The 27,314-nt window shown below is 39.7% G+C and overlaps 2 protein-coding genes across 3 annotated transcripts; one reads left to right on the forward strand and one right to left on the reverse strand.

Annotated features, from left to right (window-relative positions):
- Window positions 1-3,751: 3,751 nt before the first annotated feature.
- Window positions 3,752-26,134, reverse strand: LOC119525963 (ribose-phosphate pyrophosphokinase 1-like). 2 transcript variants are annotated; one of them, XM_037824738.1, is made up of 8 exons: window positions 25,931-26,134; window positions 17,499-17,682; window positions 14,784-14,846; window positions 12,017-12,115; window positions 9,380-9,504; window positions 6,142-6,315; window positions 4,763-4,922; window positions 3,752-3,871 (listed from the first exon to the last, which is right to left on the reverse strand). In XM_037824738.1, exons 1-8 carry the CDS (start codon window positions 26,050-26,052, stop codon window positions 3,779-3,781), a joined length of 1,020 nt encoding a protein of 339 aa, XP_037680666.1. In that variant the 5' UTR covers window positions 26,053-26,134; the 3' UTR covers window positions 3,752-3,778. The 2 variants fall into 2 exon arrangements, with proteins under 2 accessions (XP_037680666.1, XP_037680667.1); XM_037824739.1 differs by lacking the exons at window positions 14,784-14,846; window positions 25,931-26,134 and having other exon boundaries at window positions 17,499-17,603.
- LOC119525965 (transmembrane protein 213-like) lies at window positions 13,289-13,540 on the forward strand. The gene has a single exon (XM_037824740.1). It carries the CDS (start codon window positions 13,289-13,291, stop codon window positions 13,538-13,540), a length of 252 nt encoding a protein of 83 aa, XP_037680668.1.
- Window positions 26,135-27,314: the final 1,180 nt, after the last annotated feature.

Consider the following 27,314-nt stretch of genomic DNA (forward strand, 5'->3'; position numbering starts at 1 on the left):
ATTATTCAACTGTAAAAAGGAATGAAGTCCTGATGCAGGTGACAACATGGATGAAACTTGAGGACATTATGTTGAGTGAAATAAGCCAGACACAAAAGACAAATATTGTATGATCTCACTAAGATTAAGTAAATATAATGAGCAAGCTCATGGAGTTGATATCTAGACTATAGGTTATAGAATGAGGGTAGAGAATGGGGAGCTGATGCTTAATTTGTGCAGAATTTTTAATAAGGTTGATTGTAAATATTTGGAAATGGATAGAGGTGATGGTAGCACTTTATTGTGAGTGTAATTAACAGTGCTGAATTGTGTGACTGACTATGGTTGAAAGGGGAAGTTTAAGGTCATGTATGTCACTAGAAGGAAAGCTAGAGGTTGTAACATGGGACTGTATAACATAGTGAACGCTCTTGTGGACGATGAAGGTGGTTAATAGTATAAATATAGAAATGTTCTTCAATGAACTAGAACAAATGTATGTTACTTTACAAGGTGTTAATAATAAGGTGGTATATGGGAAAAAGTACACCTAATGCAAACTATGACTGTATTTAACAGTAATATTGTATTCTTCCATCAGTTGTAACAAAGGTACCATACCAAGGCTAAGTGTCAATAATACAGGGTATGAGGGGCATGGGGTTTTTCTTTTTTGGAGCAGTGAAAATGTTCTCAAATTGATTGTGGTGATGCACAACTCCATGATAATACTGAGAGCCACTGATTATACATGTTGTATGGATTGTACAGTGTGTGAATAAAACTGCTTTTTGAAAAAAAAATCCACAGAGGTTAGGTGAAGACAGTTGGGAGTGGAGGGGACAGGCTGGATGGACCGTATCCACCTCCAGCAAAGTGTTGCCATGAAGGAATGTAGGCCTCATGTTGGTGGATTTTCCAACTGTTCAGAGGAAACTGTGAACCCTTTTTGTTAAATTGTGGTTGGCAAATATTTCCATTTTCAAATTTTGATTTCAAAATTCAGATTAGAAAAAATACTCAACAGTAAAAAACAAATAATGTGTTAGAAAATGAGTAGAGGACATGAACGGACATTTCACTGAAGGGGATGTACAGATGGCAAATAAGCAAATGAAAATATGTTCAAAATCATTAATCATTAGGGAAATACAAATTAAACTACAATGAGATAGCAGTACATCTATCAGAATGGCTAAAATAAAAAATAGTGACACCACCAAATGCTGGTGAGGATGTGGAAAAACTGGATCTCTCACATACTGCTGGTGGGAAAGTAAAATGGTACACTCTGGATAACAGTTTGGCTGCTTCTTAAAAAACTAAACATGCAATTACCATATGACTTAGCAACTGCATTCCTGGGCATTTATCCCAGAAAAATGAAAATTTATGCTCACAGAAAAAACCGGTACACAAAAGTTCATAGCTGTTTTGTTTTTAATAGCCAAAGACTGGAAATAACCCAGTTCTTCAATCTTCAATACGTGAACAGTTAAACTGTGGCACATCCATACCATGGAATTCTACTCAGCAATACAAAGGAACAAACTATGACTACCGATATGTGCAACAACCTGGATGAATCTCCAGGGAATTATTCTGAGTGAAAAAAAGCCAGTCCCAAAAGGTTACATACTGTATGATTCAATTTATGTGACATTACAGACATGGAGAACAGATTATTACCAGGAGTTAAGGAAGGGTGGGAAGGTGGTGGGCATGGCTATAAATGGGCAACACAAGGGACCCTTGTGGTAATGGAACGGTTTTGAATCTTGACTGTGCAATTCTGGTTGTGATGTCATGCTTTAGTTTTGCAAGAGGTTACCATGAAGGGAAACTGGGTATGTGGGATCTCTCTATTATTTGTCACAACTGCATGTGAATCTACAATGACCTCAGTATAAAAAGTTAAATTTTAAAAAGGCAGAGGGACTGTCTTGTCAGCACAGACAAAAGGCCTTCTAAGTCTGGCCTTTGAACCTGTTAAACTGTTACCTTAAATTTTCTTTAGTTAACCTACTGATGATGCTCTTGCTTCAAACATGCATACCACCCCAATACACCAAAATAATCATCGTTGTGATGGAGTGTCAGGTTATGGGGAAGGTTTTTTACACAAGCTATCTAAACTTTTGTATGCTTTTGCAATAAGTCAATAATTAAAAAAAAAAACCCACAACATTTTCCTCTAGAGTCTTCTTCATTGGTTTCTATTTATCTCTCTCCTTTTAGATTTTCCATAACCTACATTTTGATCTTATGCATTTAAAACTCCTTTTACCTTTCTTCATTGTTCCCATTCCATAATCTCCCCCACTTTTTTTCTTATTCTTTTAGGACAAACAACTCTCTTGCCTCAACCTTAGAAATTTAAGGCTGTTTAGTTTACAGCCCCACCGATTCATGAATATCCAGAGAAGGCATTTGGGCAAGTATATTGATGACTATACCCTCCTCCCATTTGGATAAATGCCAAACATATGTCAACTACTGACATAATTAATTCAAAATGATAAAATTAAAGAAATGATTCCCCTCTTTTAAGAAAACAAAGAACCAGAGGTCCAGCAGGCATTCTAAATCCTATAATGCAGGTATACTACATAGAATTATACTATATCTAGTTCTCAGGAAGCCCCAGACATATACATCCAAATCTTATCAGGTAAATAACACTGCTACCAGTGTCTTCTCTTGGCTTAATAATGCAGCTAACAGTTTGGAAACAAAGAAAGGAGAGCTAGCATTGGTCAGCAAGATATCTAAACCAAACACTTGACAGAGGCATCAGTATGGATATGATGTAGACCCACAAACACACACATAAAGACACTTTATTAGTTTTGTCTACAAGCTACAATAACATCAAGCTTTTTAAACAGAAACCTCAGGTCATCTGAGAGGCCGAACAGATACAAGGAAGGAAGATGAAAATTAAATATTTAAATTAACCAAAAGGCAGTATACCATCACCTAAGATCAACTACCATGGTGGCAGCAGGCTAAGGAAGATTAAGCTACAGCAAAATCACCTCATGTAAATGTTAGAGATTACACAGCTTTCCGTAGGACTATGGTACACTGATCATTTGGCCCTAAGAGGCTATTTGGCCAGGGAAAAAGCCACGATGGCTGAAGGTAATGCCAAATTGAAAGAAGCAGGTACAACACAGAATCCAAGATACATAGTCCCCTAGGTGATGGTGATGGATGAGTTTTCTTCCTTCCAAGAAGCATTTGTTCCACTGTGCTGCCTCCCCTCATGTCTCCACCCAATGGCTGAAAGCTGCCTGCCCCTACCTTAGGGGAAGCTCGGCAACCAGAACTAGATTTGGGGTTGCCTAGGGCTCTAGCGGTAACTTAGCACAGAACTTGGAGAACTGGTGACACTTTCAGGATTGGGGGAACTGGGCTGGTTTTGTTGCTAATTGTTCTGAACAAAGAAAACCCTGAAGCATTCACATGCAAAGTAGTCTTAGCTTCCCCTGGCACAGTAAAACACCCGTACACAATATCCTCAAAGTCTGAAATCTTGCTGCAGCTGAGCTGCAGTTCAAGCTGCAAGGCTCACAAAATTAAAGAAGCCAGAATGAGCCAATGCAGATAGGAAATTCCAGCAGTTAATCTCAATCTGCCTTTCCTCAATTTAGGATAAGCTCTGATATACCTGATGTGGGATGTAGAAAGCTACACTGGAGCAAGCTGGGTCTTCTGCTGAACTTTTCAAATACTGAGGGAAAACAAGGAGTGGGGTTGATTTTACTTTTAAAAAGCTTCAGAAATTATTCTATTACAAAGGTACGTGGCTGAACAGGTAGGACACAGATTCCCCATTGTGAGTTCTCCTGATGGCTTCTGTAAGGATCATGGAGATATCGATCACCTAGAAAGGCAAGAAAGTGTCAGGTCAGTGTCATACAGACAGAGAGGACTAGCAAATTTGTGGATGCTGATGAGCAGCAGCCCAACGAGTGTCCTTCCTCTTAAAACATGAGCTGCACGATGCCATTTCCCTTCATGAGCCCACACCCCAGCTACTCTTTAGCACAATATTTAAAATATAACCACTTAGGAAAGAACTAAAATGCTAATGAAGGAAAAATCCTGACTCCAAGGTGGTGATGGGTGGACATTTAAAAATCCTTAGGGATAAAAAAAAAAAGCATATTTAAGCTGGAAAAAAAAAACACCTTAAGAATGACAACCCTCCAATTCTACATATTAATTTCAGAAAGCTAATGGATCGCTGTACACATTTTTAATTAAGCAAGGCCTTGTTCTTTTAGTGCAACAGCACTCAAACTTCAGTGTTTTACTTGAGGAACTACTTTAAAATACTGGTTTCTGGGATCTCTGATTTGCAGGTCTTGGATGAAACGAAGGAATCTGCATTTAAACAAGAACCTAGAGATAATTAAAGTAGGCAGTTTCCAAAGCACACCCTGAGAAACACTAAAGAGCATACAATCAGTTTAAAGGTTTCTCATTATGTCTACAGGCTGACAGAGATAAACTCGCATATTGTAAAGTGTGGACTTGCAAACTTCAGTGTGCATCAAAATCACTGGGACAGCCTGTTAAAATGTAGAATCCTGGGCTCCATCCTCTAGAGTTCCTGAGGTCTAGCAATTTGAATGTTTAAACATATGATTTTTTACTTTTCTGGATCACAGACCCTGACGAAAGACCAAAATAAGAAATCTTCAGAACCCAGACACCTATTCAGCATATGTAACCTCCTAAATACTTAGTTCCACCAGAATCTCATCCTCACCTGTATTTTGGAGCAATGCTTCATCTTATCCTCCTGAGGTATGGTATTGGTGACTACTACTGCTTCAAAACACGCATTGTTGATGCGAGAAATAGCTGGGCCAGAAAAGATTCCATGAGTCAAGACAGCGTAAACTCTAGTGGCTCCAGCTGACAGAAGTCTAGAATAAAAAGGACAGCGATGATTTGGATTACTCTTACTTATCACTATAGAATCTAGATTAGGGAGAAGGAGAGAGAACTGGACTTAGAAGTTGTATGAATAGGTTTAGATTAGTGTAAAAGAACTGTGGCAGGGACTACTGTGCTCAAAAAGAATCTTCTCTTCTTCCTGGGCACACACACAGCTGGACTACATTTCCCAGCCTCCTTTGCATAGTTAGATGTGGCCATGTGACTTAATTCTGGCTATGGCTATGTAGGCAGATATGATGTACACCATGTCTGGGCTGGCCCTATAAAAATATTCCATGGATGTGATCTTCCATGTTCTTTTCCCTGTCCAGCTAGCCAAAATGGAAATGCCTTCTAAGGTAATCTTGTTAGTCACATGTTAAAGACGCAAAGCCAAGTTTGAAAAAGTCTGGGTCCCTGAACTACTACTTGGGAAAAATGAGTCCAATCAGGAGTACTTGCACTGAAGTAAGCCATGAATAAGACAGACTTTATCATGTTAAGGTACTGACATTTCAGGGAGTTCAGCTTTTATAGCAACAAGCATTATACAGGACAAAATGAGTTTTATAAATGTATTTGCCAGGATCCAAACCAGAACAATTCAGCACACCAGTTTGTTTGTTTGTTTTAGCACCTCTTATGTGCCAGGCACTGCGCAAGGCATGGATATGCAGACGTTTTTAAAAAATTATAAGAAATAATACTGTCCACAGTGGCTTGGCCTGTAAGCAATAGGGAGCCACTTCAGATTTTAAAGGAGAGGAGTGATGGGATCCAGTCTTGGTTTTAGGAAGATTAGCAAGTAGGAAGGTAATGTGCAAGATGGATTAGGGAGGCAAGAGATTCCTGGGTGGTGTAAAGAGAACAGCAAGGAGGCAATTTGGAATAGTGCAGCAGGAGATGGGAGGTAATATGAACTAAGATAGTAGCAGCTAAAATTAGGGTTCCAGCTTAGGTAAAATATGAGAATACATTTCTGTCTCCTCAGACCTATGAATTTCTACCTTAACTGGTTTAAGAAAACTATCAAAAGTAGTGTTCATTGATTTATACATGTTGTATTTCAAGCTTAAAACAATGAAAAGCCCCGAAGCCAGTTGTCATCCTCTCAATTCCATTCCAAAAGAAATCAGCAGGCTTAAGCCAATCACACACCAGTTTGCTCTTTACTGATAACCACTGGCCCTGCTATTGCACACTCACTTGTCAGCTGCATGACAGATTGTGCCACAAGTGTCAGCCATGTCATCCACAAGGATGGCCACTCGATCCTTCACATCTCCCACCAGCAGCATGCGGTCCACTTCATTGGCCTTCTTCCGTTCTTTGTGAATCAAGGCAAAGTCCACATTCAACCGATCTGCAATGGAGGTCACTCTGCAGAATGGAGGGTTGTTCAACATTAAAACCTGTGTGGGTGTGTAGCTTCTAAGACAAACAAAATGGACTAAAGAATGGATCTGTTTTCTCGGGGAGTATACTCCTTGAAACCAAACAGTTCTCAGAGCTGGGAGAAAGCAACTATTATTGCCTGACTTCTCAAAGGCAAACACCCACCATATCCTGATAGCAGTTGTGCTGGTCTGAATCTATTATGCATCCCACAAAAGTCATGTTCCTTTAATCCAATCTTGTGGAGGCAGACCTATTTGGGGGGAATCTTTTGATTAGGTTGTTTCCATGGAGATGTGACCCACCCAATTGTGGGTGGGCCCTTTTGATTAGATTATTTCCATGGAGATGTGACCCCACCCATTCAAGGTGGGTTTTAATTAGCTTACTAGAGTCCTTAAGAGAACTCAAGAGAGGGAGAGAGAGCTCAGAACCAATACAGACCAAGACGCTTAGAAAGAAAATTCCCAGAGACATTTGGAGACAGCCATTGAAACCAGAACCAGGAGAGAAGCTAAGAGATGAAATCCAGAGTTTTCCTGGGAGCTCAGAGAGGGCCCCTAGACACTTAGAAAGAAACACCCTGGGAGAAACAAGCAAGGACACCCAGGAGCTGAGAGAAGCTAAGACAAAAACCCAGAGACATTTTTGAGAAAGCAATGGAAACCAGAAGCTAACTCCAGGAGAGGCTCAGCAGACTCCTGCCATGTGCCTTCCCATGTGACAGAGGAACCTCAGATGCCATCGGCCTTTCTTCATAGAAGGTAGCGTCCTACTGATGCCCTAAGACATTTTCATGGCCTTAGAACTATAAACTTGTGAACTAATAAACCTCCATTGTAAAAGCCAATCCATTCCTGGTATTTTGCATTCTGGCAGCTTTGGTAAACCAGAACAGCAGTTTATAAATGTATTACTCAAAATGTATATCATAAGCCTATCTGGGTTAAGTAGGGGATAAAAAGATACCCTCACCAGTCCTAGGAAGCAGTGTAACGCCAAGGCGTATTTATGGAATGAACTGGCAGTGGAAGGAGACAGAAGACTTCATTAACAGTGCACAGACTGTCCTAATTTATGGGATGGAATACCAGTGAGGTGTGAATGTGAAGAGAAGTTAGCCTGAACATGGAAGGAGAGTAGCAGTACCTAGCCTGTTCCAGTGCCCGTGCTCTCACCACACTCCACTCAGTGATGGTGGCAAAACACCCAATTGGCAACGTGAACTCTACCTGGATTCCAAGCCTGGGATTTGCTTTTACAACTGCTAGAAAGAAAGTTATGCCAATTAACTGGGCAAACTGAATTATCTCACTGTACAACCCAAATGATCTCTAAATCAAAACAGAATTTTTATTTTCTTATTACATGATAGTACAAACCAGACTAGAAGGTGGGATAGAAGACCAATCTGTCTCATAATAAAGTACTGTTATGATTCACTCAAACAAAAATCCATTCAGTGTAAATGAAGGAGTGTGCTACCTCCAAAGACATGTACGTCCAAGCTCCACAGTGCCATCCTCATCATACACTGAAGAAGCAGCATGCGCTTTGTTTTTTTTTTTTTTTTGATTTTAATGTAGCATCAATTCAACTGCAGCATCATACCCTGCTCCCCTTGTAACTATAGTCCCATATATGATTGTTTGCTTGGCAGGGAAGAACCTATGTCCATATGATGGAGAACACACAAAGACTGAACCACAACCTAGGCAACATCTGTACCTAGATCTAAATGAACCACACCCCATGCTCTCCATTACTCCTGCTTGGGCACATAACATCAATGGTAACCAATCAGCTTGGAATGATTATTATTTATCCAAGGCATGATCAATTAATTTAAGCATCCTAAACCTTCCACACTCAATGACCAGGAAGTTCCCTAAAATTTAACTCCCAATACTCTTGAGTTGTGAACTACTGTGCAATTCACAATTGCACAGAGATCTCTCTACCTACTCAAAAAACAAACAAAAAAACCCCCAAAACACAAAAACCCTGCCAAAACAGAAGTGATAGCTATATCTTTGAAAATACTCTATCACTGAAAGAAAACCATAATAAAAAAAAATTAAGTAGCGACAAGTCATCTACTGAAGACAATTTTCCTGTACCCAACTCTGGAAGGAAAATCCTACTTGGTTATTTTAAACATGACTATTTTCTAAGTCCCAGAACAAAATGGGAGAAAAATGCCCAACAAGTTGAGTCAGGTATGACTACTACCAGTAAGGGGATATCTTTTAGGCTCTGTCTCTTGTGTTATAGATGATAACTAGCAATTAAGTGAGAGTCACCAAGCCATACATCTGGCTGGTTAACAATTCAAGTTCTCAGCCTATCAGTTCTATGGAAGTTACTGAAATGAAGAAGTTGTTGGAAAACAGTTATTGAAAGTTTGAATGGCTTTCAGAAAATTCTGAGTTAGCTTTTCCTAATCATCTGTGTTTTGTAGCTCTTCATTCTATTTCCACAACAAGAAGAACATGTGTCATGCTTCTGAATGCATTACTAACACTAAGGAAATCAAGAGTGCTTAGTCTATGCCAGGTGAGCTATAAAAGACTGGTAATTGTCAATCTCTGGCAATCAGTTTAACATTCCAAGGTCTTGGGTTTAAATAAAAAATACCACACTTTATTTTCATTCCTTCCCCCTTTTTTTTTTGGTCCCAAGGATAAAACAGTCTAACCAACATTATAATTGATGTGTGTAAAAGCTTAACTGTCCACTAATAGCATGTAGTTCAATACCAGCTGCCATTCATTAGAAAACCAAATTTCCTACCCTTCCTGATAGGTTTGTAGCAGTGGTATTAGCTCTGAGGTGCCTGCCAAGTTACCATGTTTTACAGTCAAGTCCACAATACCATGACTCTCTATGGCCCCTTTTCTGTCTTACCTCTCAAGTAGTGACTCAGGCTAGTACGAGAGGAGTAAAACTAATCCAAACTATATCTAAGAATAGAAAAACATCACTTTCTGATACAACTGTTTGAGAGATTTTCCTAGTAGACTGGAAATAATACTAATTGCAACCATACCTCTTAGCTCCACCAGCATCTGGTGAGACAATAGTGCAGTTCCTCCACTCAGAGATATTCTCCCTTATCCACTTCAGGACAGCTGGCTCTGCATACAAATTGTCCACTGGGATATCAAAAAAACCCTGGAGAAAGAATCTGGATCAGTTTTGCTTTGTTTTACTTCTCTTCCACTTATAAAGGTTAACACAAAGAAAGTAGTAACTTGCCCAAAGAATACCTTACTGCAAGCATTACAAGTGATTGGAAGGAAGGCCCATTGTGAGACCATTGTGGTCTCAAGATGATAAAAACACCCTCCTTGAGAAACTGAAACCCTCCTACATTGCTGGTGTGAATGTAAAATGGGTCAGCCACTGTGGTAAACACTCTGGCAGTTCCTCAAAAAATTAAACATAAGAGTTACCACAGGGAATAATAGTGTATGCTCAAGGATGTGTGCAGCTAGCTCTCATATGTTTGGAAGACAGAGCAATAGATGATGGATGATAGATAGGGACGGAGGGAGGGAGGGAGGGAAAGAAATAGCGATGTGACAGCATGTTAAAGTTGGTGGATTGAGCTATCGAGGGAGGGGGGTCAGGGTATGATGGAATTCTTTGTACGGGGTTAGTATTGTTTTTGCAACTGTTCCTATAACTTTGAATTTATTTCAAAAAAAAAAAAAAAAAGAGTTACCACAGGACCTGGCAATTCTACCTCTTAAGTACATATCCAAAAGAAAACAGGGACTCAAGAAGATCCCCATATACTAGTGTTCACAGGGGCATTATACACAATAGCCAAAAGGTGCAAACTCAAGTGTCCATCACCAGATGAAATGATAAATAAAATGTGGTATAAACATTCAGTGGAATCAGTCATAAAAAGGAATGGAATTCTGATACATACTACAATGTGGATGAATCAAAAACATGCTGAATGAAATAAGAAAGACACAAAAGGACAAATAATGTATGATTCCACTTAGGTGAACTATCTAGAATAAGCAAATTCATAGACAAAAAGTAGACTACAGGGTACCTGGGGCTGGTGCAGGGGAAAGGGGATGGGGAATTTTTGTCTAATTGGTACCGAGTTTCTGTTGGGGGTGATGAAAGGTGTGGTAATGGATGGTGGTGATGGTAGCACAATACTGTGACTGTAATTAATATCATTGAATTGTACACTTAAAATGGTTAAAATGGCAAATTTTATGTTATATATGGTACCACAAAAAAGTTAAAAATAAATAAATAAACCAGCCAAACAAAAACCAGCCTCCTTGAATATGGGCTGCATGAGAGAGCCCAGCCAAGATCTGCAAAGCCATCCTTCAGCCAACCCACAACTGACCAGAGGCGCATGAGTATGCCCTTGCCAAGAACAGCCAAGTTCAGCCAAGACTAAAAACTGTTCAGCCAACCTGCACACTCATGAGTTAATAAAGTACTTATTGCTTTATGCCACCAAATGTTGGGCAAGTTTGTTAAGGAACAGAAGCTAACTGCCAAACCAGTTAGAGATGCTAAGGTATCTAAACTTAGTGGAAGCTATTTATAATAAATGGTTACAAAAAGTAACCAAAAGTCAGGAGATCTGTGTTCCAATTCTAGTGGCTACAAATTAGTTGTGTTTCTTAAGAATTTATTCCTCTTCTATAAAATGGGTATAGAAATCACCTGTCTTACATGTTGGAAGCAATGTAGTTATTTTAGATTGTTTTTTTCTTATTCCTTTGTTTTAGTTTTATTTGAAATGTTGTTTTTTTACTGTTTGTTTTTTAATTTTTTGATGAAGTTAAAAAAAAAACAATGAATGAGTGTTAAAAAGTAAATGGACAATGGGGGAGGAGGGGAATGGAATGTTTTGGATGCTCTTTTTTATTTTAATTTCAATTTTATTTTTTTGAGTAATGAAAATGTTCAAAGATTGATTGTGGTGAAAATGCACAACAATACGATGATATATGAACAAATGACTGTACACTGAAGGACTGCATGTTTCGTGAATATATCTCAATAAAATTACATTAAAAAAAACAACAAACAAGAAAAGTAATCACTGTCTTATGCACCTCACTGGATTGCCATAAAGCCTTTAATTAAATGATAATGATTTGAAAGACTTTCTTAAAAAGCCTAAAATGTAAGGTGGATTTCCCTTGCCCCTACTCTGGGCTGATGCTAAAAAGTAGGATCCGATATCTGAGGCTCTAAATTTAAGACCCTGAATATGCAAGGAGAACAATAACCACAACAGCTCCCATGTATTGAGTATCTGTTACATGCCAGGCAATATACTATAAATTTAGTATCTTATTTAACACTCACAATAACAAAACAGTATATGGTAAGAGAAATTAAACAACTTGCCCAAGATTACAATGCTATTAAGGTAAGTACCAGAGTCAATATTCAAACTTGGTCTCATCCCAAAGCCTAGGCTCTTCCTATAATACCATCTGCCACCCTATCTAACCACCCCCAAATGACTAAGATCATGAACTATGCTTAAGATGAGTAAGTTTAAAAATCTTGGTGATGTGTAGTTTACTTGAGTTGTACTTGGGCAGTTATTTGCTTCTCTGTAGTCTTCAGCATTATTATTCCTCCATTCCCACCTTTCTAACCCCCAATATGTAGCTTCCATTGATACCTGAATTTGAGAAGCATGAAGGTCCATGGTGATGATGTGATCTGCTCCTGCTACAGAGAGCATATTTGCAACAAGCTTGGCTGAGATTGGGGCCCGGCTCTAAATGGGGAGGGGAGGAAAGAAAAAAAAAAAAAGCCAAAAAGCCAATCTGAGAAACAGTTCATTTACACAAGAAGCATTTATTTATTAATGGTGCACCTGCTATGTTTAAGGCACTGTACTACCAGGAAATTCATAGAAAGACGTGTAGCCACTGACTTTGCAAAAATTTTAAGTGGAACACCTCTTTTGCAACTCAGGATACATCTTGTTTCAGAAAAGAAAATATCTTCCTAGCTTTTGATTTCTTAACAATGTACAAACATTGCTATTTTCAGCCTATTCAAGTGTTTCTAGTGCTCAATTATTGAAACTAGGCAGACTTTTAAAACCACTTTAAAAATAACTATTAAAATCTCTTTTAATACATACTCAAACCTGTACAGCATTTAACATGTCAAAGTTTAAGGATACATCGTCGAATGGAAATCAGTTTCTTTGGTAAATATACCACCACCTTCCTCAACTGGAGGTCAACTTGCCAGCAACCTCAACTTTTGCCAATACAAGGTAACACACCTGCTGTACTGCAAAGTCCATGTCTTTATACTCTGGCCTTCTCACAGACATTGGGTGTAAAAACTGGACATTGACTATTAAAGACTTGCAAAGTTGTATATACACATCTTTTCCTCTAATATTCAGGATAAATAAGGCAGTATATATATATATACACATATATATATACACACACATATATATACATATACATATATATACACACACACATATATTTATGTATATCATGAGGCCACATGTTCATGTAAATACTCAAGTTTAACAAAGAGGTCACAATTAAGAACCAAATCTTATTGCATTCTGAGAGGATCTACCAGTTTAAAAAAAAACAAAAACAAAAAGTATTCCAAGGGAGTTGGTGCTTACTCTTACTGATACACATAAAGACCAGTTAAGCTAACCAAAAGTCACAAATGCATGGCCTGAATAAAATACATAAGACTACAAACGTCTTGCTCCATGCAAACGAATTACATGTCTATTGTCTTGGGGGTGGGATAGTATCTAAGAGAATGTAGTAAAAAATGCCCTCTAAAATCATCTGAATGAGTCTGCCTGACAGCGTGACAGCCCAGGATGCACACAGCACACAGGGCCCAGGGTGGTCAGCACTCGGCTCCGGGAACCGTGCAGGCAGATGTCCATCCCTCCAGCATGAAGCCTCTTGCCTCTGCGACTCGGGCTGCCCTGACCCTCAGCCTGGTCTTCACCGCTTTCCACTCGGCTTGCCTGGCAGATGTCGACTTCTGCCCACAAGCCACCTGGTGCTGCCACACTAGCATGGATGAGTACGGCTGGATCGCTGCTGCTGTTGGCTGGAGGCTCTTGTTTCTCACCCTCATCCTGCTTTGTGTGGACAAACTGATGAAGCTCACTCCAGATGACTCCAAGGACTTCCAAGCATGACACTCAGAATCACAGTCCCAAGAATGTCATATGCCACCAAGGTGGAGAACAGAGAGAAGGGAATAGTGCTGATGTGGTTTCTCTCATTTTAAAGTCATTTACAACTTCAGTTACTTTTAAAAGAGAAGGAAGTAAGAAAGGGAGATCAAAGTAAGGAAAGACCAGTGCTGCCCTCACACCTTGTTTCAAAAGGCACTTGAGCATTCTGAGCCCTGATAATCTTTCTTATCTTTCTCAAGATAAAACAGTCTCTTATGAGAATGGCCCCTACTCTAACTATAGCTCCCTTCTAGGTCCCAAGGGAGGTGCACATGAAATATAAGACTTACTCCTTTAGTCAACATATTTGAAACTACACATGGCATTTTCTCACCAAAAACAGCTTTCTTAGTTCAGTCAAGGGCATCACTGTGATTTCAAAATGTGAGAATTACCTTTTTTAAATGCAGTTTTACTGAGATATAGTCACACACATACAAACCAACAGAAGTATACAATCACTGGCTCACAGTATCATCACATAATTGTGCACAAAACCCCATGAAAGATCACCTTTGACCCTCTCACCTACCTCACCCCCAAAGCCAGTTCCTTTTCTGCCCTTGTTCCTTCAACATCCACGGTTGTCCTATCCCACTCATTCTCACCACCAAACCCTACTGTGGCCTTCACTACATTGTGCCTAGATTATTTCAGGACTATTTCATTTCACTCTCACTGCCTTAAGGATCTGCTTCCCCAGCTGAATTCTCCCCATAGGCAGCTGCCAGAGTAGAAGCAAAACTTCTCAGCCTGGCATTCAATCTTTTGTATGCATCCAGCCATCTTTCTAGTGTATCTCCCAGCATGTCCTGGAGTAAAGGCTCTGAGGCACCACAGTGGCCTTCTCCTCATCCTGGTGTCTTCAAGTTTTCTGCCACCATTCACTATGCTGGAATGAAGATCTTCCAACTCTACCTCAAGAATGAAAACCATCCCCCAATGCCCAGCTCAGATGTTTGATCCGCATAGAGTCTTCTCTGATCATCCCGGGGAGAAACATCTCATCTGTGAGCCAGCTGGACATGTTGTGGGCTCTCTTAGGGCACTTTTGCTTTACACTAAGGTGCAGCTATTGTGAATGTGCCTCTTTACAATTAGTTTATATCTACTCCAGCTCCTGGGACATAGTACGCTCGTCATAAATGTTTGTTCAATAAATGAATGAATGAGTCCTTGCCCTAGGAAAACTTGTGATCATCACTCTGTATTTGGAATCTCTACTTTTCTCCAGATGTTTAAAATAACCAACCTCTGAAGAAGCCAACTGCTTAGTCACTGCTTTCTCAGCTAGTGACCATCCTCAACCCTCAGCAAAGATGATGGCACACTTCATCATGAATTCTTTCAGTAGGGATCAGAGGAGAGGATGGGTTCATTAGAAGGAAGAAAGGACAAATGATGCGTCATGAAACAATTTCTGCCCTTTGTGAGGAAACATGTATTTAGGCTGGATCAACTCTAAATGGTCCTGAGACAAAAAAAAAGAAAATTGAAAGGCCTCTAAATAGGAGGAAACATTTTCTAGAGGTGGAAAATGAATCAAAGCTACTCAATTCCTCTTTCAGGAACTCTAAATAAATTTCCCTGACAACAGGAACTGAAGGGATGGCATTGCTCATCCTGCCATCTTGTGAAAAACCAATTTCTGAATCTTAGTTGCTTAATCAGCAAAATGGGATGGATTTATTGTTCACCAGTATTAAATGAGTATATAAAAATCATATTAATTAGATAAGCCAGACAGAAAAGGACAAATATATGATCTCACTTAAATGAAATACCTAGAATAAGCAAATTCATAGACACAGAGAGTAGATCACAGGTTATCAGGGACCAGGGGTGGAGGAGGGGAGAATGGGGAGTTATTGCTTAATGGATGCAGACTTTCTATTTGACTCATTTCATGGTATCTGCATTTTAGCCTAGCAAACTAGAACAGATTTTGGTACAAGTAAAGTGGAGTGTTGCTATTGCAAATACCGTAAAAGTAGAAACAGCTTTTAATTGGGTATGCTGGAAGAATTGTGAGGTGCTTGATAGAAAAGGCCTAGATTGCTTAGAAGACACTGTTGATAGAAATATGGACGCTAACTTCTGTTTAGACCTTAAACAGAAATGATGAATGTCATTGCAAACTGGAAGAAAGGCAACCCTTGTTTTAAAGTGGCAGAGAACTTGGAAAAATTAAGCACTGATGCTGGATGGAAGGTAGAATTTTAAAGTGATGAGCTTGGATATTTGGCTGACATTTCCAAACTAAACGTGGAAAGTGCGGCCTGGCTTCTCCTTGCAGCTTACAGCAAAATCCAAGAGGAAAGGGATAATCTGAGAATTGAACTCTTGGGCACAAAGAAACCAGAAATTAATGGTTTGAAAAATCCTGAACTTCTGGAAAGTGAACCCCCAAGAATAGTGCTCCATGTGAGGGTTTAACTGAACACGGAACCAGTCAGCCATTTCAGTGTAAGTCAAGATTGGAGGTGCAGTCATCCAGGAAAGATCTGTAGAAAGTGCAAACATGCAAAACTGACAAGAGTTTGTTTCCAAGATCAAATGACTTCAATGGCAGAACCATGGAAGCTGAGGTCTGGACTGAAGATATCCTCTCAAGCCAAGAGAGAGTGGATCCACCCATGTAAGTAGAAAGACTGAGTATACCCCAGAGGTTGGAGAGGGGAGGCCTTCCACCCTGTTGTTCAGGAAGAGTGCTACCATCCCAGGTTTCTCAGATGCCTGGGAGGCTGAAGAGAGGCTCGCCACCATGCTGATGCTTGATAAGGGTACAGGAGAGAGCCTGGCCATCACTCCAATGCTTGAAGATGTTGGAGCCTTCACCCCAGTGTTTGGGGAGAGCATGATCACCATGCAAACACTTGGAAAGGGTGGCACCCACTACATCAGGCCTGGAGGACAAGGCATGGTTTTACACATGACTCTCAGACCTTTGAAATCCATTGGAGTATGCCCTGCAGGGTTTCAGAATTGTTTGGGACCCATGACCCCAGTTTTCCTTCCAATTTCTCCCTATGGCAATGGGAATGTTTATCCTATGCCTGTCCTTCCATTGCATATTGGAAGCAGATAACTTGTTCTCTGGGTTTCACAGCTCCATAGCCAGAGAAGAACTGTGCCCCAGAACAGACCACACCCATAATCAATTTTGATGAGACTTTGTTACTGAAATGATTTATGGCTTTTGGGATATTGTGATGGAATGAATGTATTTTGCATATGGAAAGAACATTTCTTTTTGGGGTAGAGAGGGTGGAGTGTGATGGTTTTAAGTTGTATGTATCCCAGAAAAGTATTAAAGTTAATCCACTCCTGTGGGTGTGGACCCATTGGTGAGTAGAATCTTAAGCTGTGACCCACCTCATTCAGGGTGGCTCTTAATGCTCTTACTGGAATCCTTTATAAGAGAATGAAGAAATTCAGACAAAGAGAGAGAAAGCCAAGGAAGCAAGAAGCTGAAAGCAAAGAAACCCAGAAAAGAAGGGAAAGACCAGCAGATGCTTCCATGTGCCTTGCCATGTGACAGAGTCCAGGATCACCAGCAGCCAGTCTTTGAGAAGAAAGCATCGTGTGATGATGCCTTGATTTGGACATTTTTCTCAGCCTCAAAACTGTAAGCCTGTAAGTTAATAAATTCCCATTATTAAAAGCCAACCCATTTAATTGTTCTCTGCATTTTGGCAGCTTAGCAAATTATAACTGTATACCTGAAAATGGTTAAAATGGGAAATTTTGAGCTGTATAAAAAGTTTTTAAAAACTTTTTATAAAAAAATACAATCAAAAGTTTTTAAAAACCCTAAATATATAACTGATTAATTATTACAGTTGTTTTTTGTAACTTTGAGCAAGTGCTCTTATTTCCCCTTCTTAAAAATAAACAAAAATAGAGATTCTGCTCCTACCTTATCCTTCTTATCCTGCCGGGCATAAGGGAAGCATGGGATGACTGCAGTAACCCGGCTGGCTGAAGCAATCTTGCAGGCATTAATCATAATCAAAAGCTCCATGAGATTGTCGTTGATTTCACCGCAACCACTCTGAACAATGTAGACATCCTCTCCACGTACACTCTCTCCAATTTCCACACTACATGGGGAAAAGAAGGACAACATAAAACAATACCTTTTAGAGCACTATGTTATATTTCTAGGGACAGTAAGGTTTACAAAGCAGAGTTTCCCCTCTGGTATGCTGTGAGTGGGTTATAGCTATGTGTCAATTTTGATCTCCTCAGACTTCAGGAGATTCCCTGAAGGAAGTTCTGTCCCAGACGCAGTCTGCTGCCTTGGTTTTCATTTCTACATATGACAGACATTAAAAAGATTGGCTAATGTTAGTCCAAAGTACTTACAAATGATTGGACCATAATTTTAGTCAGTGGCTCTTTTTGTATTTCATACGTATACATGTAATATAAACGCAAATTTGCTAGATCACCTGTGACTGTCCTATGATCTAGATACATAACAGAAGAAGTAGAAACATCATATAAGGAATGGATCATTATTATTATATAATGATGCCTTCCATTAAAGACAGTATCAACTCTAACATATTGGCAATTCACTCAACAAATATTAAATGTCCATATGCCAGTCACTTTGCTAGGTGCTAGGGACACAGTGAATAAAACAGATATGGTTTTTGCCTTCATTCCATACGAACCATACTCTGATCCAATAAGTAAGTCTTGTTAAAAAAATCTACAGGAATTTAAGTAAGGAGTAGTGTTGTATTTTACATAAAGGTCTCAATACCCACACTTGGGTCCCTACCAAGAACAATTTATGATTTAAAAAAATCACTTCAGAAACACCTCCAAGCAGCACCGTTTCACCAGTTAATCCTCTAGGTGAGATGTCTATGTGTGGGTACATGCATAAGGATCACCTTTTACTCTACTCACCTTGTCTCTCCAAACAAAACCTCAAGGAGCATTCTGAAGGGGACATTTCAAAATCAGTAAGAGATAATTCCATTGCCAGAAGAAGCTGATATGGGAGAGAATTACTATTTAATATATATTCCTTTCCAATCTAAGTAGCTACTGAAGGGATTCTACTATTTAAAAGAATGGGAGAAGTTCATATTGGAATGCAAGAAAATAAAAACAAACAGCAAAAATAAAACTAGGAACCAATTCAAACAGGAAGGCTGAGATTCCTGGTAGCAAAAACAAAAAGGAAAACACATTAGTTTGGATTATCTGGAGATAAATCTTCATCAGCTGCTGAATTCAAGATCCTATAATAAAAGTGCATTATTTGCTCCTATCAATAACCTAAGTTCCTACCTCCAGAAACTAGAAAAAGGGCAAAATAACAAGGCAAGGAACAAAATAATGATGAGAACAGAAACCAAGAAATTGAAAACAGGAAAACAGTAGAGAAAAATCAATGAAACAAAAAAGCTGGTTCTTGGGGCAGGGCGGGTGGGGGGCTGTTAAAACTGATAAACCTCTAGGAAGAGGGATGCAAATGGCCTCATTGGAGAATTCTACCAAACATTAAAAGAATTAACACCAATTTTGCACAATCTCTTCCAGAAAACAGAGGAGGGAACACTTAATGACTCATTTAAATTTATTTTTTTAACTTTATCAAAAAATTAAAAAACCACAGAAAAACATTTCAAACAAAACAAAGAAATAAGAAAAACACAACCTAAAATAACTACATTGCTTCCACCATGTTCCTACCCTACCCCAAGAAAATTAACAAACCATAACAAAACAAAGGAATAAGAAAAACAAATAACCTGAAATAACCACATTGCTTCCAACATGTTCCTACCATACCCCCCCCAAAAATTAACCACAGTCGTTCCTGAGCATTCCCACATTAAGATTACCCTCCATAACTTATCTTTTCTTATTGCATTATCATTCCCCCTTCACTATTTGCTGTCTATCACTAGGTCCCCTACATTCTACAATATAAACCATTTATTTAACATTTTCACTGAGTTCACATTAGTGGTAGCATACAATATCTCTCTTTTTGTGCCTGGCTTATTTCACTCAGCATTATATCTTCAAGGTTACTCCATGTTGTCATGTTTCAAAACCTCGTTCCTTCTTACTGCTGCGTGGAATTCCACTGTGTGTATATACCACATTTTATTTATCCACTCATCCACTGAAGGACATTTGGGTTCTTTGCATCTCTTGGCAATTGTGAATAATGCCGCTAAGAACACTGGTGTGCAGATATCTGTTCGTGTCACTGCTTTCAGATCTTCTGGGTATATACCGAGAAGTGCAATTGCTGGATCGAAGTGTAACTCTATATCTAGTTTTCTAAGGAACCACGAGACTGCCTTCCAGAATAGCTGTACCATTATACAGAATGACTCATTTTATAAAGCCAATATTACCCAGGTACTACAACCAGAGAAAAGGAAACAACAGAGGCGAAGAAAGAGAAATGAGGGTGTGGTTGTAAAAGGCAACAGGAAGGATCCTTGTGGTGGAGATGTTCTTCTCAATGTCAATTTCCTGACTGCAAGATTTACCAATGGGAAAACTGGGTAATGGGTATACTGGATCTCTGTGTATTCTTTTTTACAATTGCATGTGAATCTACAATTATCTCGAAACCTAAAGCTCAATTTTAACAAAAAGTATACTAGAGTAAACCACTACTGCAGTGTTCCATGAAAGCTGAGGTCAATAAAAGTATAACTAAAAACAAAGGCACTTCTGTAGTAAATCCAAAGAACCTAGCCCAGCTCTATTACTTTCTGAGAAACCATATAATACTGTGAGGGAATTCAGAGGAATCGGGTTTTAACAGTTAATTTGAGAAATAGTTAATCTCAAAATCTTTTCTCCTTGGCTTATACCATGCATCGGCCACACTGTCCACTGTTACATTCCTTGAATCCTCCCTTTCTCACTGCACAGCCTCTGCATTTCTTCCCACTACTCGGAATGTTCTTCCTACAAATAGCTCACTCATTTTTCAGGTCTCCTAAATTTATCAATCAATTACACTGTGTGGACCTTATTTGCATAGCGATTTAAAGAACTGTAAAAAGCACATTTATAATGAGAGACGGAAATCTGAACACAGACTGGTTATCTGATATCAAGGGATTACTGTTTTTTTTTTTTTTTTAGGTGTGATAATATTGTGACTTCTGAAATACATTTGGATGATGGGACATCATTTCTGGGTTTGCTTCAAAATAATCCAATTGCGGGTATGTGTGGAGAGGGAATAACAGATGAAATAAGATTAATGTGTTGATAACTATGAGATGGAGAGCATTACACTATTTTCTCTATTTCCATGTATGTTTGAAATGCTCCAAAATAAAAATTTAAATAGTTACCCTCCCCAATTATTTTCTCATCACCCCAGTTATTCCTATAGAACACTTATCATAATTTATTATCATTTATTTCTGCACTGAGGTATTGTCTGTCTCCTCCACTAGAATGCAAGCTCCATGAAGGCAGGGAGCAGATCTGTTATGCTCAGCTGTATCTCCAGACAGCCAGTGCCAATATGCCATGAATGAGGAATGTATGAAAGACTGAAAGAATACACCTCAGGATCAGGCTGCTTCTTGCATCCATTCATTTTTAGACAGAACATGAACTGGATGCAGGGCCTGCTGTTGGGAAAATTTAAAAGACTGACTTTGATCATCAGATAGCTCACTTCTGGTTCTACAACTAGAAGCCCCACCCTTTTACAGATAATCAGATACTTCATTTTGGGTAGAACTAAAACCTGGTGGGCCAGCAAGATGAGCTAGCTACAAAGAATCTTAGGACAGGATCCTTAAATAGTGATAGTGAGTGACATAATGAACAATATAGCAATTTTGTGGATTTCAACAAAGCAGAATTGACATAGAGCTGTCTAGCTTTTTTGTGTGTGCTTTAATTTAGGGATACTTAACTTGATTCAGCTTTTATGTGAACTTTGCCCGATCTTCAGTTCTAAAAAGTAGGATAAGTATCCTCTATGCTAATGATATTTTATTCCTCACCAAGATTAGTCTTAAGAAACGAATGAATCTGTTGACAACACTAACTCTGACGGAGCCAAAATTGCCTTGTGAAGATATTCTTCAAAATTTAAATGGAGAGAGAGGTAGGAGGGAGCTAGGGAGGGCTTTCTGGAAGAACAACTTCCATGTTTTCTGAAGAGTGGACCCTAAAACTTCACTGCCCAAGACGGAAGCCATTGGCCACATGTAGTTACTGTGCACTTGAAATGTGGCTAATGCGACTGGGGAACTCAGCTGAGATGTGCTCTAAGTGTAAAACGCACACTTTATTTAGAAGACAGCACAAATAAAAGAAGGGAAAATCTCAATAATTTTTATATTGATTACATGTTAAAATTATAATAGTTTGGAGATATTAGCATAAATAAAATATATTATTAAAATAAAAAACTCACACAGACAGGACTAAACACCTAGATGGTAAGTATGTTCTGCCAGTTACTCATTCTGGTAGGTCCAATAAGAGGGAGTATAGCTTAAAGGAACTACTCAGATCTTCTTTACTACTAACACTGCCTTTTAAAGAGGTTTGGGCTAAAACAGACCCTTCTGTGTACTATGGTGCAAAACTCTGAGAAAATTTTAATCCTTCCCATACTAACCCCTCATACTTCATCTCCTTGACCACTATCTCCATTTCCCTGGGGGAGAAAGAAAGTCAGGCACATTGATTTTCATCAAAAAGTCAACTCTACATCTGCTATCAGAAGCCTGTGGGTCTTGGTTCTGTCAAGAACACAGAATATCATCTGTGCTCCAGGAATTCACTTGCCAGAATCAGATTGTTTGATTAGTAGCTAAAGAACGAATGTACAGTTTGAACAATTGATCCAAAGATAGTATAAGGGATATGCTAAGTAACGATTCCTTTAGGTTTTAAAAGCCTTATTATTATCAAGTAAGACTGGAAGGCAACACAGACGATGGTGGCTTATCTCCCTTTACAAATGCCTCAACTATCAATATGAAAAACATCTACAGAAATGGATGTTGGTGATGGTTAGCACAACGTTGTGGATGTAATCAATATTACTGAATTGTACACTCAAAAGTGGTAGAAATGGGAAATTTTGAGTTGGATAAATTACTACAATAAAAAGTTCAAAAATGGAAATGGAAAATAATATCCACAAAATCGCTGCATTTTTCATTATGTTATTCAACATCACTCTTTAAGGATCCCACTCATAAATTCTTAGAATTTTGTACCTGGAAGTCTATAAAGAGTTTTATGAAAATGAAAACGACCTAATCCCTTGCATATGCCTTTATCCCTTTGGCTACCAGAAAGCCAAGGGATACAACTAAATTTAACTTTAACACTAAACCTCAGTAATCATTTTATGCCAAATTCTTGACACAATTACTGTAGTCCATGGTTCTCTAAGATTTCTGATGCATCTATCTTCTTAACTAACCATTTGTGCTTGTAATGATAGTGAAACATGCTTCAAATCCTTTCCTGAAAGCAGGAAAGGTATTAATTATAAAACTATCACTGCTAATTTAAACATCAGAGAACATCTTACTGAATATTTAGCTTTAGCATAGGTGATTCTTCCCAAAATCATACATTCTAACATTACATAGTGTGCCGGTTTGAATGTATTACATCCCCCAGAAAAAGCCATATTCTTTGATGCAATCTTGCGGGGCAGACATAATAGTGGGGATTAAGTTGGAATGTTTGGATTAGGTTGTTTGCATGGAGATGCACCCCACCCAGTATCCGGTTGGGATACTCCCACAGAGGTGTGGCTCTGCTCATTCAGGGTGGGCCTTGATCAGTGGAGCCATATAAATGAGCTGACTCAAAGAGAAGAAACTGAGTGCAGCTGTGAGTGACGTTTTGAAGAAGAGCAAGCTTGCTAGAGAGGAATGTCCTGGGAGAAAGCCATTTTGAAACCAGAACTTTGAGCAGACGCCAGCCACGTGCCTTCCCAGCTAACAGAGGTTTTCCGGACGCCATCGGCCATCCTCCAGTGAAGGTACCCGATTACTGATGTGTTACTTTGGATACTTTATGGCCTTAAGACTGTAACTGTATAGCCAAATAAACCCCCTTTTTATAAAAGCCAGTCCATCTCTGGTGTTTTGCATTCCGCAGCATTAGCAAACTAGAACACATAGGTTTTGAAAAATACTTTTTTTAAAAAATCACTCTGATGATTTTTACCACACAACTGCTAGCACCATTTTTGTGTTATTACATTACTTGATGATACTTAACCAGCAGTTCAGCTATTACCCAAAGCCAACTTGCCCTCAGCATAGGAGGATGTTTGTTATGACAAGAAGGCATGCATCTAATAACTTGAAAATGTTATTTAACTATGTTAAAAACAAGGTAGTGTGAGTAAAGTAGGACACTGCCTTGTTTTACTATGTATAATTTTAGTTTCACTAATTAAGATCAATCATTTTGTCTAGTAGTACTCTAAGGTGCAGACTTTTACTAGCTTCTCCATCCTTTCCTTAGAATCAGGCATAAATACATATGGTTGGTATTAAACATTAAGAAACAAAAAAAGGAAATACAATGAATCTGGAAGGCAGGTGATATTTTTAAGAAAATCTCAAGAATTGAGACTATTGAGATGATGGCATTGGCAATATACACTGGATTAATAAACCAAAGGATATGGTTCTTAGGAAAATCCTAGAAAACCAAAGTTAAAGTCTTTCTTCTTCCTCCTTTCAGCCAATCCAGAATACCCAAACAAACTGAAGTTATCTGAAGAGAACTGAGTCAAGAATTTTAGTATACCCCAAAGTTTTAAAGTCAGGTGAGCTATCATATCAGCAAAAGTTTAAAAGAACAATAATACCTAGCGTTGGGCAAATTCCTTAACCCCTGAATGTTTTGCCACTCCCAAAGTCTGGTACTGTTTGCTCTTACAGCAGCTTGGCTAGCCTCTATTGATTAAGGTATTGCCTGACTACAGATGGCACAATGTTTCTACTATCATTTGCTTCACAATCAGTCGCATAATAATCAGTCATCCAGAAGGAAGCTGACCATTACAGAGGAATATTTCTATCAGCAGGGTCTAAAAAGGATTAAGGGAGTTACTTTGGAAAATGGTTTAAAGAAAAAAAAAAGGAAACTAAAGCCTTTAGGAAAAGTGATCAAAGTAATCTTGTCTGACTTAACCCATCATTAGGTGAAATGTCCCCCCTAACAGATGATTGCATCTGCAAAAATGTGGGCGCTAAGCTGATGTGATCAACAGGGCAACACCAAAGCACAAGTAACATCTATTAGAACCAGAAGGTTCTACATTTAGGTGGAAGAGGCATTTTAAGAATCAAGTTAACTAAGCCATCTGTAAGAATGCCTGAGGGTGGAGGTTGGGGATAGAAGTTGGGGAAGGGGCAAACGTTACCCGCAATGCAACGAAAAAAAAAATTCAAATTGCAATACTGCGAGATCCCGGTCTTCCCCTCCATCACTCTTACCTCACATATGTTAACATTCTGGTATACAATTGTTCCCCTGAATTCCCCAGGCAGCTCTAAGAGAAATGGACAACTTCAGGATATGGTTTTGCATTATCTGTACCACTAGCTGCAATGGGGAGGCCAAAGAATCCAGAATCTTTCCTTAAGACTTTCTAGGATCGCTCGAGTTGAGGTGGTGGCTATCAAGTACAGAATCATTGAATCATTTTATTCATTCAACTAGATTTAACTTAAGGATGATTCTAAAATTGTGAACAATCAATGCTGGCTAACCTAAGGGAAGTCCTCAGTGATCATTTTGGCGCCCTCAGTACGTTACGTCAGTTCCACTCTACAGCACACCGGACCGATACCATTTCTAGTTGAAAAGTTGCTTCTTAGACTCAAAGGGAAAGACCAGGAGGGCTCAGTACGCAGCAGACTCTCCAACGTAAGCTGGTTCAAGAGCTGAAGCGAACCCAGTCCAACCTGGGTGGCTCAACAGCGAAGCGACAAAGCCACGTGGAACCACGGCCCGGGTAACCGTCTGTCCCCTCCCCTTGCTCTAGGCGACCACTATCCCTGCGTTGAGTCCTCCAGCCCTTGCCTTCAACCTCAGCCAAAGCAGCTTCGCAGCAAGCTCCATCTTTACTCCACCCCACCTCATGGTGAGAATGAACTTGACCCTCCCGCGAGAGGTAAAATAACGGAAACAGCCCGCGGAGGCACGCTCGCCACTGGGCTACCGCTTCTTGCCCCCACCCCCTGCCCTAAGAACTCGGGTTTCAGTGGTGGCCCCATCCCCCTACCCCACCCCACCCTCCGCCGCCCAGGTAGGTGAGGCCCGGCCAAGTCTCAACTTCACCCTTACCATGTCTCCTGGTTGCTGAATTTCTTAGTCACCACCTTGCCTAGCTCCAGGCCCAGGCGGTCGGCAATTTTCTGGGATAAGTCCTGGTGAGAGCTGCCGCTGAAGATTTTGATATTCGGCATCTCGGTCAGCTGTCTTAGGCACTCTTCGCTCAGCGATCGCTGCTGCTGCTGCCGAGACAGGAACCGAAGTCGTACCAGAGAATCAATACTAACCGCTTCGCGTTGCTACTCCGCGATCTTACACTCCTGCCCGGCGCTCTGCTCTAAATTGCCCAGTGCCGGGGAGGCGGGGATAGCACGCAAGTCCACACACCGCGCTCACCGATTAGCGGAGCGGCAGCGAGGGGCGGTGTCCCCACTGTAGCTCCGCCTTCCCTCCCGGTTCTCTACCTTATTGGCTGTAGGACACGTAGGGACGGTATTAAGAAACAGCCCCGCCCACCGTAGCTCGGCTGTCGGTAACGCAGGCTTGAGAGCAAAGAGACGTTTGAAAGGGGAGGGGGTTGGAGGGATGCTGATGAAGGATAGGACCAGATCCTTCCCGCTAGCGGTACATCGGCCACGCATTTTTGTTTGTTTGTTTAGCGCAAGAAAGTAAGTCTGGCTCTGGTTCACAGTATCTTTTAAGGAAATCTGTCTTATCAGGATGGCAGCCACAGTTCCTCAGAATGAAGGGGAACTTTCTGGACGCGAGTTCTTATGTTTCTGAACATGAATTGTATCTTTTTATAAGGATGGGGCCGAATTAAAGCATTTTTTTACATCACAGAGAGACATCCATAGTACTGGCACATCCAAAGGCCCTGTTTGCCCTTTGCAATTGCACGGTGTCACCTTTGGCTGGAAGACGAGTCACAAGAGTGACTGAGGTCACGCCACCTGAATCACCATCAGAGAAAGTTGTGTTTTGTTTCTAACTCTGGGACCAAGCATGTTGAAACAAGTGAAGTGCGAATTTTCTAAAATATATGGACTACAAACGTCTGATTTATTTAGCCCTTGGAAAAGAAATAAAATATGGTATACTACAGGACTTAGGAAAACCTGGTTTATAGTCCTTTCATCAGCCTGATTTGAGCCTTGGTGTCAGCATCTGCATGTTTCTAATGTTGCCTTTTACACCATGTTTTATTATTTTTATAGTGATACTTGCTAATTGGACGGAAGATAGCCTTTTATTCTTAACACTACATTTCCATTAAGCATATTCCAACCGTGGGTTAGGAGAAGTAAAAGAAAACTTGTGCAATTTTAGAAGAAAAAAGGACCTTAGTGCTCATAATCATCAGCTGTAAAAATAGAAGAAGGAACTTCAGAGATCATCCAGTCTAATAGCTTCATTTTACAGACGGAAAAACCAAGACCCCAAGAGGGGGAGCAAT

This window comes from Choloepus didactylus, assembly GCF_015220235.1.
Source record: "Choloepus didactylus isolate mChoDid1 chromosome Y unlocalized genomic scaffold, mChoDid1.pri SUPER_Y_unloc3, whole genome shotgun sequence".
NCBI lineage: Eukaryota > Metazoa > Chordata > Mammalia > Pilosa > Megalonychidae > Choloepus > Choloepus didactylus.